The following is a 13,159-nucleotide window of genomic DNA, read 5'->3' as shown; positions in this document are numbered from 1 at the left end:
TGTGTCTGCATGATGGTTATGGTGTGCTCCATGGCCTCACAGACTCAACACTGCCCCCCCTCCTCCACTCCCCAGGGGACATCCTACTCCCCGCAGGAGGTCTCATACAGGGCCTGAAGAAACATGACAACATCACTTGCTTTATATATTTATTTACTATTTTATTGCTGCATATTTTTACTGGTATTTACAGAGCGCAGTCCAAGCCACGGGTGCAGCAGGGTGTTTTACAGAAAAAGTTCAATTAATCAAAACATAAAAAAAGAGAAAAACATCACATATGTGTTTTTCACCATCATCAACTCTCATCCTGTTGCCTTTCCATTGATTCTGCTTGCTGGCCTGCATCATCTTCAAAACCAGCTGCATCATTTACAAAGCCATCCCACTACCACCACCCCACATATCTGGCCCACCAGCTCACCGTTTTCAGTGGCTGTTGTCACATTCACAGCCAATACACCATCAGATTGGATGCAAAGAAGCACAGTTAGGAAAAACAAGGCAACAGAATTCCTCTGGCTACGCATCACAGAACTGGTACAATATGCATGTGCCCATCAGGACCGCCCCAACCATGATCCAGTTTAGGAATGAATTAAATAAACATATTTTTTAAAGAACAGTACAACACAAAGTAGTTCTAGTTTTACTCACAAAACCCAAGCACCTCCCCTGTCACTTGCTGGCTGTATATTTCTCTTCGACCCTTTTCTGCATTTTGGTTAGGTTTGGTATATACAGATACCACAAACATGTATACAGATACCATAAACTGGCGTACGTTCAATAATATGATTTCAAAGCCACAAGTGAATTATGTTGGTTTGCTTGGGTGCAACATGAAGAGAAATTTAGAGCTAGGATGGATGAGGATCAACAGTGATCTGCAGGGGAACTGGGTACAATGTGACATGACTTGTGGCTTCATGCTGATTTGGAAACTAAACTCAGCCCTGCCAAACGTTTTGAGACCAGCTCACTCTCAGGGAGGCTGACTACAGGGACTAAGGGGGCTTTCATGGCTGGGTTATGACAATCCTTCCATCTCTGAAATCAGCCTGCAGCCAGACAATAAAAATGCATAAGTGCTAATCCAGCAAATTGTATCTGAAATTAATGGTGCCAACAAGCATGACGATAGTGACAAACATGTAGAAGAGGCCTCCAGTTTCATTTTGGTGCTTCTTGGGCCATGCCAACCAATCTGGAAGGTAGGGACTACAGGAGTGCCAGTGGGTGGATCATGCTCTGTACATAACCAAGAGCTTTGGAACAGAGCAGTGTGCAAATTCAGGAACAAATGTCTAAAGTTTGGTGTAAGGAACCGGGTTGTTCAATGTTGTAGCCAGCTGGGAGGATGGAACACCTGGAAACAGAGCATGACTAATAAGAATCTAGCAGTTATGAGTGGAGGTGTGTACCCCAGTTAAGGATGAGACATTGAAGTGTTGGCTGGAATTATATTCATATAGTGAAGCAGCAGCAGTTTGAGGGCAGTGTTACAAGATACAGTTTTTAACAGCAATTCAAAGAAACTCCAGAAACATGCTTAGAAGAGAATATAAATAAAATTGGCCCAGCTGAGTATGGGTCGAAAGAAGCAGAAGGAGAGAGTCTGGTGGGACCATTAGGTGTCTGGTAATTGGAGAATTCAGCTGGATTCCAAGAATTTTGATATGAACTATAGGATCTCTTGTATTTGCCATCAGACCAGTCAGTTAAAGAAGTTGTTCCTGAGGAAGACCACAGAGGTCTATATGCAAATTATGCTATTAAAAATGCAAACTGGTTGTAGTGCAAGGGTGGAGATGGAAAAATGAAACATTAGGGGAGTATTTTCTGCATGTTCACCTGCAAACCCTTCCTTTGCAGACTTCATTCATGTGGACAAGTTGTTGCTAATGCGTTTCTCCATGTCATGCATATTGTTTTAGCACATAGTTTGTTTCTAACAATGGATTTTCTATATTGTAACAGGGTCAGAGAAGAAAGCTTATTACCCGGATGCCTACATTTATTTAAGAAAAAAAGAGGTGGAGCTGTATGCGGGAAGACAAGGGGGGATTTCTGGGCATGATGGTAAGATAAGGCATGCCTTTGACAAGTGAGAGACAAAGGTGGTGATGACCAGGCTTACATTTTTAGGCACTGAATTGAATTAAAAAAACTGGAGGGAAAGGATCCCACAGAAGAAAGTTTAGATTGTTCTTATATAGATTGTGGAGCTGCTGAGCTTAGGAAAGTTCAGCGTTCTCTGGGCTATGTGAAATCTGTTTTGGAGTGTTAATAGGAGGATGAACATTTCACATGAGACTGCTTTGCAATGCTAGTGGCAGTGCTGCTATATTGAAGGGTTGGTATGAGAATGGTTGTGAAGCCGGAATCAAAAGTCTAACAACAATTTTGAGGAATTTTGATGGATTGAGTATATGGTTCTCTGAAGATGAAAATTAATATTGAGTCTAGTTACTTTCAGATGCAGTAGGTGCAGTCAATTTTGCATTAGACTGGAAATGGTAGTGGTGTGCCGAAATATTACTGGTGAACTTGTTGTACGCAAAGAGGCGTGTAGCTTTTGGGGATTTTGTTTCTACTTGTGGCTGCTTTGGTACTGCGGAAGTGGGGGATTTTAGCAAACAAGAAGGTGACTTTCAACACTGACAAGGCAGTGGTGTCACTGGTGAGCAGGGAGGCATCAACAGACGTTAATGGTTGAAAGCTTCCACATATATTCAGGTTGGGATATATGAAACACAACATTGCTTTTATCTTGAGGAATGACCCCAGTGTGCAAAAATGGCATCAAGGAGGAACTGCCTCACTCACAGTGGCAGAGGTTCTGTGGGCTGAAACCAGAAGAAGATGCTGTCATAATTAAGATGATGCCCAAGCTTTAGGAGTTAGAAGGGTGAAGATATTGCAGTTCATTGAATGACCGTTCACATTTTCAACAAGGAAGTCACACCATCAAGAGTGGATGTTTTTTCTGGAATGGAATAGTAAGGTGCGGTGGTTGGACTGCAAGGCGTAAAAGCGGAGAATGGATGTAGGGCCAGATGTACAAGAAAGTGATGCATCAATACTCATGCGCCACTTTCCTTGCGTCCTCCTTGCCTCACCTAATGACACCATGTGTGAGTCATACTTATAACACAGCGCACCATGGCGGTCTTCAGAACAATAGCGTAAAAAATTTTGACGCTTTTCTACACTAGCATCAAAAAATTTGACACTAGTGAGGCAAAATGCAAAGAGGCCCATTGATTTCAATGGGTGCATCATTTTAACACCTGCTCTGAGCAGGCGTTAAAAATGATGCCAAAAATGGCACAGTGAAATCTTGTAGTTTTTACTGTGCCATTTTTGCGGGCCTCTAACGCATACATTATGCCTGATGCAGGCATAATGTGGCACAAGGGATCACAAAGTGGCGCAATGCATGCATTGCACCACTTTGTAAAAATGGCATGGCGAAAATTGCCTACTTGAGCCACATTAGCATTAAAAAAATGACGCTAATGTGATGCAAGGAGGCACTAGGGCCGTGTAAATCTGGCCCGTAGTGTTTTATTTTGGCCATGACTAAGGTTTATAGTCAATTACGTTGCAGGACAATTGACAGACTAGCATTTATGGAAAGAGAGGATCTAGGAGAAAGTTTGGGAGACTAATGATAGATTTTTTCAAACTGATGCTAGGACTGCTGGGGTGTTCTTCAGAGGGGACAGGTGTGCTTTTCAGATTTTGCATGGCATTGATGTTTTGGGGACCTTTACATATTCTAGCTAATAGGAGTCAAATGGAGTGAGTGCAGAAACTAAGAAGAATTGGGTTAGTGGATCAAAATGCTAGTGAAGAGGTCGAATAAAGATCAGGTTGTTTTATGCTAGGACATGATCCTGAGGAGCATGAGTGACAGAGACATTTGCAGAGTTTTTATTAGATCTGGGCGAGGTGTTTATATTTTGGGCTGATAAGATTTCAATTGAAGATGGAATAAACTGGGTTGCAGTATGGGACTCGTGCACTTAGGATTTGGGCAGCAACTTAAGGCAGTAAACTAGAATTTTCACACATGCAGGTGAGGGTTTTTAGGAGCTACTGGAGGTATATTCAGCTGGTTCCTGTACTGGAATAATAAGGCTAATGTCCTCTCCATTTCAAAGATATGAGCAGATAGCATGCAGGGACCTGGGAGAAGTATAAGTAAAGACTGTAGATCCACAGTTATTATTTCATGAAGGGGACGGCCAAGAAGGAAGAGAGAAGACTACTTTAAAGGCAGTTGGGTGTAGGGTGGACAGAACACAAGTAAAGTGGTGGGGAAAGGAGGGAGGTGCTAGGGGCAATTGTTACTCACATTGGCACAATTGGAGAAGGCTAGGTGGTGCCTTGATATGCTAGTTTCATTTTTATGAAAATGAAATGGTGATGGCGGTTGATGGTGTTATTGAAATGATGCAGGATATGAGAAACTCAAATGGAAGTAGGCTGGTAAGTGCATTGTTTGAATTGAGCTAGTGATAGGGCAAGAATGGAGAGGAAGGCGAAAGCCACAAGCAAACTGAGGAGAAAGCTTCCTAGAGAAAGAGTGACGAGAATTGGGTTCAGAGACTTTAAATTTAAGGAGTATGGTTAGCTAAGGGAAGATGGGGTACACTCATCTTTCCCTAGGAATTAATATTATAATCTGGAATTCAGGGATACAGTGGCAGAACTGTTGCGGGGCTCAAAAAGAGAAGACAGTAAGTTACAAAATTGACAGCTTGTTACAAAAATTGTTGAGACTCAGCTGCTATTTACGGCCTTACATGAGAATGCAATTGCCATTTCTTGCCTTCTTCTAAGAAGGTTGCTCCTTTACATTCATCAAAAGGACTGGCTCTGTTTGGGGTGCACAGAGAGTGCTTGGGCGCCACAGAGCCAAAGGACCGCTGCTTCTATGCCACAATTTAGAATGGTGACTGTTATGGGAGCCAGTGAGTCCCTTTGATAGAGCCATATATTAGTAGACTGGGGTTCCCTTAATGCACCTTCTTCCACCTTCTGATCACCAGGTAGGTTAACCTCCTTTGCAGATTGGTACCACAAGGTTAGCAGGTCGAGGTCTATCTTCCAAGGAAAGCAGCAAACCACAAGACTGGCATCGTGGCGGGACAGGAAAGGAGAAGAATACTCTAATTTGGACAATCATTAATCCTGGCATTTCTCATGTTTATAGAATTTCTTAAAGCAGCTGTGTAAGGAAATGCCTCCTTGGCATGGTTACCCCCTGACTTTTTGCCTTTGCTGATGCTATGTTTTGAATTGAAAGTGGGCTGAGGCCTGCTAACCAGGCCCCAGCACCAGTGTTCTTTCCCTAACCTGTACTTTTCTTTTACACAATTGGCACACCCTGGCATCCAGGTAAGTCCCTTGTAACTGGTACCCCTGGTACCAAGGGCCCTGATGCCAGGGAAGGTCTCTAAGGGCTGCAGCATAGCTTATGCCACCTGGGGACCCCTCACTCAGCACAGACACACTGCTTGCCAGCTTGTGTGTGCTGGTGAGAACAAAACGAGTAAGTCGACATGGCACTCCCCTCAGGGTGCCATGCCAACCTCACACTGCCTTACAGCCCTAAGGCAGGGTGCACTATACCATAGGTGAGGGCACCAGTGCATGAGCACTGTGCCCCTACAGTGTCTAAGCCAAACCTTAGACATTGTAAGTGCAGGGTAGCCATAAGAGTATATGGTCTGGGAGTTTGTCAAACACGAACTCCACAGCACCATAATGGCTACACTGAAAACTGGGGAGTTTGGTATCAAACTTCTCAGCACAATAAATGCACACTGATGCCAGTGTACATTTTATTGTAAACTACACCCCAGAGGGCACCTTAGAGGTGCCCCCAGAAACCTTAACCAACTACCTGTGTAGGCTGACTGGTTCTAGCAGCCTGCCACACTCGAGACATGTTGCTGGCCCCATGGGGAGAGTGCCTTTGTCACTCTGAGGCCAGTAACAAAGCCTGCACTGGGTGGAGATGCTAACACCTCCCCCAGGCAGGAGCGGTAACACCTGGCGGTGAGCCTCAAAGGCTCACCCCCTTTGTTCCAGCACCGCAGGGCACTCCAGCTAGTGGAGTTGCCCGCCCCCTCCGGCCACGGCCCCACTTTTGGCGGCAAGGCCGGAGGAAATAATGAGAATAACAAGGAGGAGTCACTGGCCAGTCAGGACAGCCCCTAAGGTGACCTGAGCTGAAGTGACTCTAACTTTTAGAAATCCTCCATCTTGCAGATGGAGGATTCCCCCAATAGGGATAGGAATGTGACCCCCTCCCCTTGGGAGGAGGCACAAAGAGGGTGTACCCACCCTCAGGGCTAGTAGCCATTGGCTACTAACCCCCCAGACCTAAACACGCCCTTAAATTTAGTATTTAAGGGCTCCCCTGAACCTAAGAATTTAGATTCCTGCAACTTACCGAAGAAGAAGACTGCTGAGCTGAAAACCCCTGCAGAAGAAGAAAGAAGACACCAACTGCTTTGGCCCCAGTCCTACCGGCCTGTCTCCTGCCTTCTAAAGAAACCTGCTCCAGCGACGCTTTCTCCAGGACCAGCGACCTCTGAATCCTCAGAGGACTGCCCTGCTTCCAAGAGACCAAGAAACTCCAGAGAACAGCGGCCCTGTTCAACAAAGACTGCAACTTTGTTTCAGAGGAGCAGATTTAAAGACCCCTGCAATCCCCGCAAGAAGCGTGAGACTTGCAACACTGCACCTGGCGACCCCGACTCGACTGGTGGAGAACCAACACCTCAGGGAGGACCCTCCGGCGACTCCGAGACTGTGAGTAACCAAAGTTGTCCCCCCTGAGCCCCCACAGCGACGCCTGCAGAGGGAATCCCCAAGCTCCCCCTGACCGCGACTGCCTGACTCTAAAATCCCGACGGCTGGAAAAGACCCTGCACCCGCAGCCCCCAGCACCTGAAGGATCGGAACTCCAGTGCAGGAGTGACCCCCAGGAGGCCCTCTCCCTTGCCCAGGTGGTGGCTACCCCGAGGAGCCCCCCCCTTGCCTGCCTGCACCGCTGAAGAGACCCCTTGGTGTCCCATTGACTCCCATTGGAAACCCGACGCTTGTTTGCACACTGCACCCGGCCGCCCCCGCGCTGCTGAGGGTGTACTTTTTGTGTGGATTTGTGTCCCGTCCCCCCGGTGCCCTACAAAACCCCCCTGGTCTGCCCTCCGAAGACGCGGGTACTTACCTGCTGGCAGACTGGAACCGGGGCACCCCCTTCTCTCCATTGAAGCCTATGCGTTTTGGGCACCACTTTGAACTCTGCACCTGACCGGCCCTGAGCTGCTGGTGTGGTAACTTTGGGGTTGCTCTGAACCCCCAACGGTGGGCTACCTTGGACCCCAATTTGAACCCTGTAGGTGGTTAACTTACCTGCAAGAACTAACATTACTTTACCTCCCCTAGGAACTGTGAAAATTGCACTGTGTCCACTTTTAAAACAGCTAAATGTGTTTTATGTAAAAAGTATATATGCTATTGTGATTATTCAAAGTTCCTAAAGTACTTACCTGCAATACCTTTCAAATTAGATATTACATGTAGAATTTGAACCTGTGGTTCTTAAAATAAACTAAGAAAATATATTTTTCTATACAAAAACCTATTGGCTGGAATTGTCTCTGAGTGTGTGTTCCTCATTTATTGCCTGTGTGTATGTACAACAAATGCTTAACACTACTTCTTTGATTAGCCTACTGCTCGACCACACTACCACAAAATAGAGCATTAGTATTATCTCTTTTTGCCCCTATCTTACCTCTAAGGGGAACCTTGGACTCTGTGCATACTATTCCTTACTTTGAAATAGTGCATACAGAGCCAACTTCCTACAAGCTGTTTCTGGTGACTAAAGAAGGGTAACTGGTCAGTCCTCATCTGGAAGTTCACAAGCTCTGCAGCTACTTTTTATTGTTCAAAAAAATAACTAAATTTCCCCATTAAACAAAGAAATATGGGGCTTCTTTTCAGTCAATGTATCCACATTGTATTTACCACATTCAAAGCGCTAGTCATTTCTGGCCAAGTGCTTCTCAAATACAACTCTTGTAGCGCAGGTCTTGGGAGGAATCTTTGTGAATACCTCACAGTGCCTATGTGAGAAAATCCATGTAGTCTCTTGTAATGCTACACGGAAGTATGAGGGAGAAAAAGGCAGAGTGTACGAAATGGAACTGTTTGCAGTAGTGCCTCCAGGCACGGCAGATTTGTTGTCTAAGGTATTAGTAGGTGTAACTGAAGGCAAAAGGTTTTTGGTGTTTAGATCCATGGTGAGTATACATGTAATGCTCCAAACATACACTAAGCTAGTCCACAAACTCCAAATATCTCAAAACTAACCAGGCTCTGCTGATAGTTTTGCACACACAAAGAATCACCATGCGTTCTGAGTTGTGGAACGAAATCCTGTCTGCAGACAGACTGCATATGTTGAAGTCTTTCTGTAGTGAGTTTTCCAATATTATGTTGTGATACCTTATTTGTATCACCTGCTAGGGAGTTATTTTTCTCCAGATTTTAGCGATTATTGGAACCACCTGCCAACATCAAGAGTATCAAGTGTGAGCCTGCTGAAGACGGATACGTGCTCTGGGGTGGAAAGTAAAGTCCCTAAGGCCTCCCTGGTGTTTTAGGGTAAGTTAGCCTAGCACAGTCTATCTGTAAAGGGCGTGGAGTTAAAGAACCCCCCACTAAAGAAAAAAGCATCCTTTCCCCCCGGCCACTGCATGCCCCACTGTGCCAATTACGATTTACCACTTGCTCCACCCAACTGGGCAGTGTTTGCAGATTTGAGCCTATTATTTTCCCTGAAAGAGGGAAAGCATGCAAAATGAGATCCCTTTATTACCGGTCCCACAGGCTACTCCTCATTCTAGGATGTTATCACACGGTATCATTAATCCTAGCCCAATTATCTCCCTGTGGAGATAACTGGGAACTCGTATTGGGACTGTAAGTGACATACTTACAAATGTTGATCATGGTGAAGGGATAAGAACACCCAATGATAACAACTTGCAAATAAAGGAAAACATTTTGCACCAAAAAAATAAATATTAGGAATCCATGGGCATACTATACTCACTTCTTCTCTCTCACAGGAAGACATAAAGAGGCCTCAGGCCTGGCTGGAGAGGGACTCAGTAAAAATGAATAGCGAGAGACAAAAAGCTTTTATTTCCAGGGCAGCAGCACTGTGGTTCTGTGCTGTGACAGATTCATGCACCCTAAGCCTGACTCTTTGGTCTCTGCATTGTGGTTTGGATAAAGACCAGAATGATCCTGAACAGACCATTGACTCTCTAGTTGAGGGTGCAGAGTTTAGTAATGTTCACGTTCACGGAACCTGTATTCTGATTTCAAGTTCCCTGGCGGCGGGTGAAAAACAACTGGAATTTTTAATTGACGGTCACTGCTTGATAGTGCACAGAGCCTCGAGATGATGCAGAGACCTTGGGTCCCTAGCTAGTAAGTGGCACTGTACCATGTGCGTCATTTTCTGTCATCACAGACTTTCAAGTCAGCAGCAACTACTGTGCCGGTTTTATGTTTTTCAACCAAGTGTTGTTAGCTGCAAAGCCAGGGCTAGCTGAAGGTATCACACTCGACAGGGGTCCACTTGATGGGTATGCATGGGAGGTACAGAAATAGAATGGTTGGGAAAGTGTAAGTCTTACTTACTGTACTTCAATGCAATTATTTTTTAGAAAATGTAAAAATAAAATATCCAAAAATTGATTGATAATGTTGAATTCACCTTTCATGAATGTAAACTTGGAAAAAACATGAACTGTAAAAGATTTTTGAAAATATTAAATTTTTTATTTTTGTTTTAAAATGCACAGCCAGCCGTGTCAAGATGTGAAGAGCATTCAGACAGCCACCAGGTAATCAGACAAGGAGTACAGATCCGTGTCCTCCTGCACCATGCTGTGGCATACTGCACAGATCTGTTACCTACCGTCTCAGAGCCATCCCGTCCTGCAGAGGCCATTTCCCTTCAGCACAGAGATGAGATCTGCCCCCCTAATTGTATTATCCCTTGCCTTTCAGGTCAGATAAGTGGCCTCTTGTGAAACCCATGCGGTCCTGCAGATCCAGCCACTGCAGACCTATGCGCTTCTTTATAGACCATTGCGCTCTCCTCAGAGTTATCATCTGTACCGACACCTACCTGACACAAAGCCAGGCCTGCCGCAGGAGTGTGGGACTTTACAGGATATTGATTTCCTACACAGATACCTAAACTTATGCACCACTGTTTTTCTGTTGAGCACCCTGTATTTCTTCAGAACCCTCCCTTCCTACCAAGCACTGCTCCATTAAGGCTGATGCTAGGCGTTTGTTTTTTAGGTCGAGCCTTCAAGACCTCTTGTGTATACTTCTTTGTAGACTTCAATTCCGCCCACTGCTTCTCATTAGTTTATGTCACTGTCCTTTAAAAATCCTTGCTAATAAGTGGCTAACCTTTCCTATTTGTCCCACCTTCTCCTCCTTTGTCTACTCCTACGGAGCACGCCCCTAGTACTTGTACCCTTCCACTCGTCCCATTATAGTACCTTTGTCAGGGACTTTTTTTTTCCCTGTTGCTCCAAGTGCTTTTCAGCCAGAGGCAATGTTGTTATCTCCTCCAAGCTTGTTGTTGATCCCCTGCCTGCAGAGTTACTTAATTTTAATTATACTCCTAAATCACTTAATCTGCCCGTGCCATTCCTCCCCTTGCCCAACACCTCCCACACTTCGCTGCTGGCATTTTATTACATCCTAGATCTGCCCATGACTAGCCCCCCAACCACCTTTGCTCCTCGCTGCTCGTTTTTTTTTTTAGCATTTGGATGAAAAGGCGCACAGTTGGCCTTTTAGTTAGCTTTTTTTAAACAAACATTTAAAGATTTTATAAAAGCAATTCAGACAAAAACACACACACACAGACATGAGCATGGAGTCAGGATCCCTGAAAAACAAAAAAAAACATTTTCAAAGTTAGCATCGGGGGAGCACTTTCTGGTCACAAAACAAAAATAAAGTTGATTAGAAAAGCAGAGAATGGCATTTCGTTTAGTGACCAGAAAGCGCTCACCCAAGGCAAACTTTGACAAAGGTTTTGCTTTTCCTGGGAGTCCGACTCAGTGATCTTTCCTCTGTACGTGTTTTGTTTCGAACTGCTTCCTGGCTGAAAAGAGCTCACTCACTTTGAGCTTATTTCCTGAAATCTTTGCATGCCTCTGTCAGTGTACACCCGTCCAATATGTGCGTTGTACCCAGTAAAACATAAACCTGTGTGGTTTGTTGCCTTTACAAAGCATTTTTTTTTATTTCTGGCACAAAAAATGTGAGCTTTCAAAACTGTTTTCTTTTTGCTGGACCTCTATCACAGCGAATTGAAAACATTTTTGAAAACTCACGTTGGGTGCGCATTTTTCATTTAGAAAGGAAAGAGCTTTGTAAAGGCTCCAGAACATATGGCTTGCCAATAGAAAACACTCAAGCAGCAAGGATTGCTGTTTTGTCTATAAATTGTAAATAAAACACGATTCTTAAAAAAGCCTCAAATGCTGCTTTGCAATTACAATTGTAAGTAAACAAAATCGTTTTTCTTGCTTCACTGTTGGACAAAGCAAGGGATATAATTTTAAATGTGCTTGTTGTTGGGGAAGGTTTACAGTATGTTTTTCTTTTTAAAAGAACATATATCCAAGTAGTTAATGTGCATTTTGGTGGAAAACAAATGTTTAGTTTGGAAACACATGTTGTTTCTGACAGTGATGACTATCTTGGATGCTTTCAGCATTTACAACCTTTCACTGGATAAGACTAATTACTGGTGCATGTGGGACACAGACTCAGAATACTTTGTCTCCTTTGTCTCCTCATAGCAGGGCTGTCTCCAAAATATTTATTAAGAAGTGTTAATGCTTTAATTAAAAGCGGGGTTAGCATAGACAAAAGGCTTGCTGGGACAGAAAGGTCGCCTGCAGCCTCCTCCTCTACCCGTCTTCAGTAATTTCAAAAACATAACACCTATCCTTTACTGTGTCATCTGCACCTACTAATCTACTCTGTTGCCTTTGTAAAAGGCGATAGTTTTTTTCTTTCAAATCTGTGCAGTCACAGCACTGTTTTCAGTAAGCAATGATTATTTAAGGTATGGGGTATTCTTCAATTTCTCTCTTTAAACAGTCAAGCACTCATGCTGTCACTTTGACATTGCCTCTTCCCCCAAGGCACATGCTCACCCTGTCACAACATCCAAGATGCATCAATTATTTGGCAAAACATGAAGGGCTATTTTTAATATTTCTGCTCCGGGCCTTCCCCCAGCATTTCTGTTAGTCAGCCAGCAACTCTGATGGTGGGGTGGTGAAAGTGGTATTCTATTGTAATTAGCATGGCTGATTTAAATTAGAATGCTAAATGGCAATATTTTTATTTTTTGTTGTAGATGGAGGAAGAATGTAAATGGAAGTGCTTTAGTTATATGCCGGGCCACAAGAATTATGTGGCAGAGAGGACCAAATTATGTGGCAGGGTTGACCAATTTATGTGGTAAGAAAAGTCCAGTTATACATTTACAACACCAATAGCTCCAACTCTCACAAATGCGAGACCTATTGCATTGCAAATGCTTGTCTGATAACTGTAATGTAGCCTTTCCAAAATCCTGCCCGTTTGTACTTACGGCAACTTGAGAACACGGCCAAAAGGAAGGCAGCCTTCATCTTGAGACAGTCTCTGACAGGCACGGGCTCGACGGCGCCAAAGGCAAGTACTCTGTTCACTGGCTAAAACAGCCTGCGTTATTCCCAGCGTGGGCTGCCCCTGTTTAAATACAGTCTGTGGCGGCATCATCTTAGGACGTTATCAAAGAGATCCTGAGCAAACAACAGGCGCAGAGCGGAACATACGGGCATTGAGCGGTGAACAAGTTACCTCTGCAGGATTGTATGCTGAGGAAGCGAAAGACCCGGATGCTGCTCGCCCACTCACGCTGTCAGGGCAAAGTAAGGCTCGGAACCTGCGTGTTATTCCAGGATGGCTTTGTCGGCACTGATAGTCGACACAGCCTCCGGTAGTGCCCAGGTGACAGGTGTGAGGTGGG

General features: G+C 44.5%; 1 protein-coding gene across 1 annotated transcript in view; it reads right to left on the bottom strand.

The window, feature by feature from the left end:
* The window catches only part of LOC138302097 (phospholipase A2, membrane associated-like), a 41,030-nt gene extending 28,159 nt beyond the window's left edge, over window positions 1-12,871 (bottom strand). The window contains exon 1 of the mRNA XM_069242482.1: window positions 12,740-12,871. Within this exon, the coding sequence (XP_069098583.1) occupies window positions 12,740-12,779 (40 nt within the window). The 5' untranslated portion in view covers window positions 12,780-12,871. The remainder of the gene's footprint in view (window positions 1-12,739) is intronic.
* Window positions 12,872-13,159: the final 288 nt, after the last annotated feature.

Source organism: Pleurodeles waltl, chromosome 6, assembly GCF_031143425.1.
Source record: "Pleurodeles waltl isolate 20211129_DDA chromosome 6, aPleWal1.hap1.20221129, whole genome shotgun sequence".
Lineage (NCBI taxonomy): Eukaryota > Metazoa > Chordata > Amphibia > Caudata > Salamandridae > Pleurodeles > Pleurodeles waltl.
The sequence above is the reverse complement of the archived record's forward strand: the minus strand, read 5'-3'. Positions and strand labels throughout refer to the sequence as shown.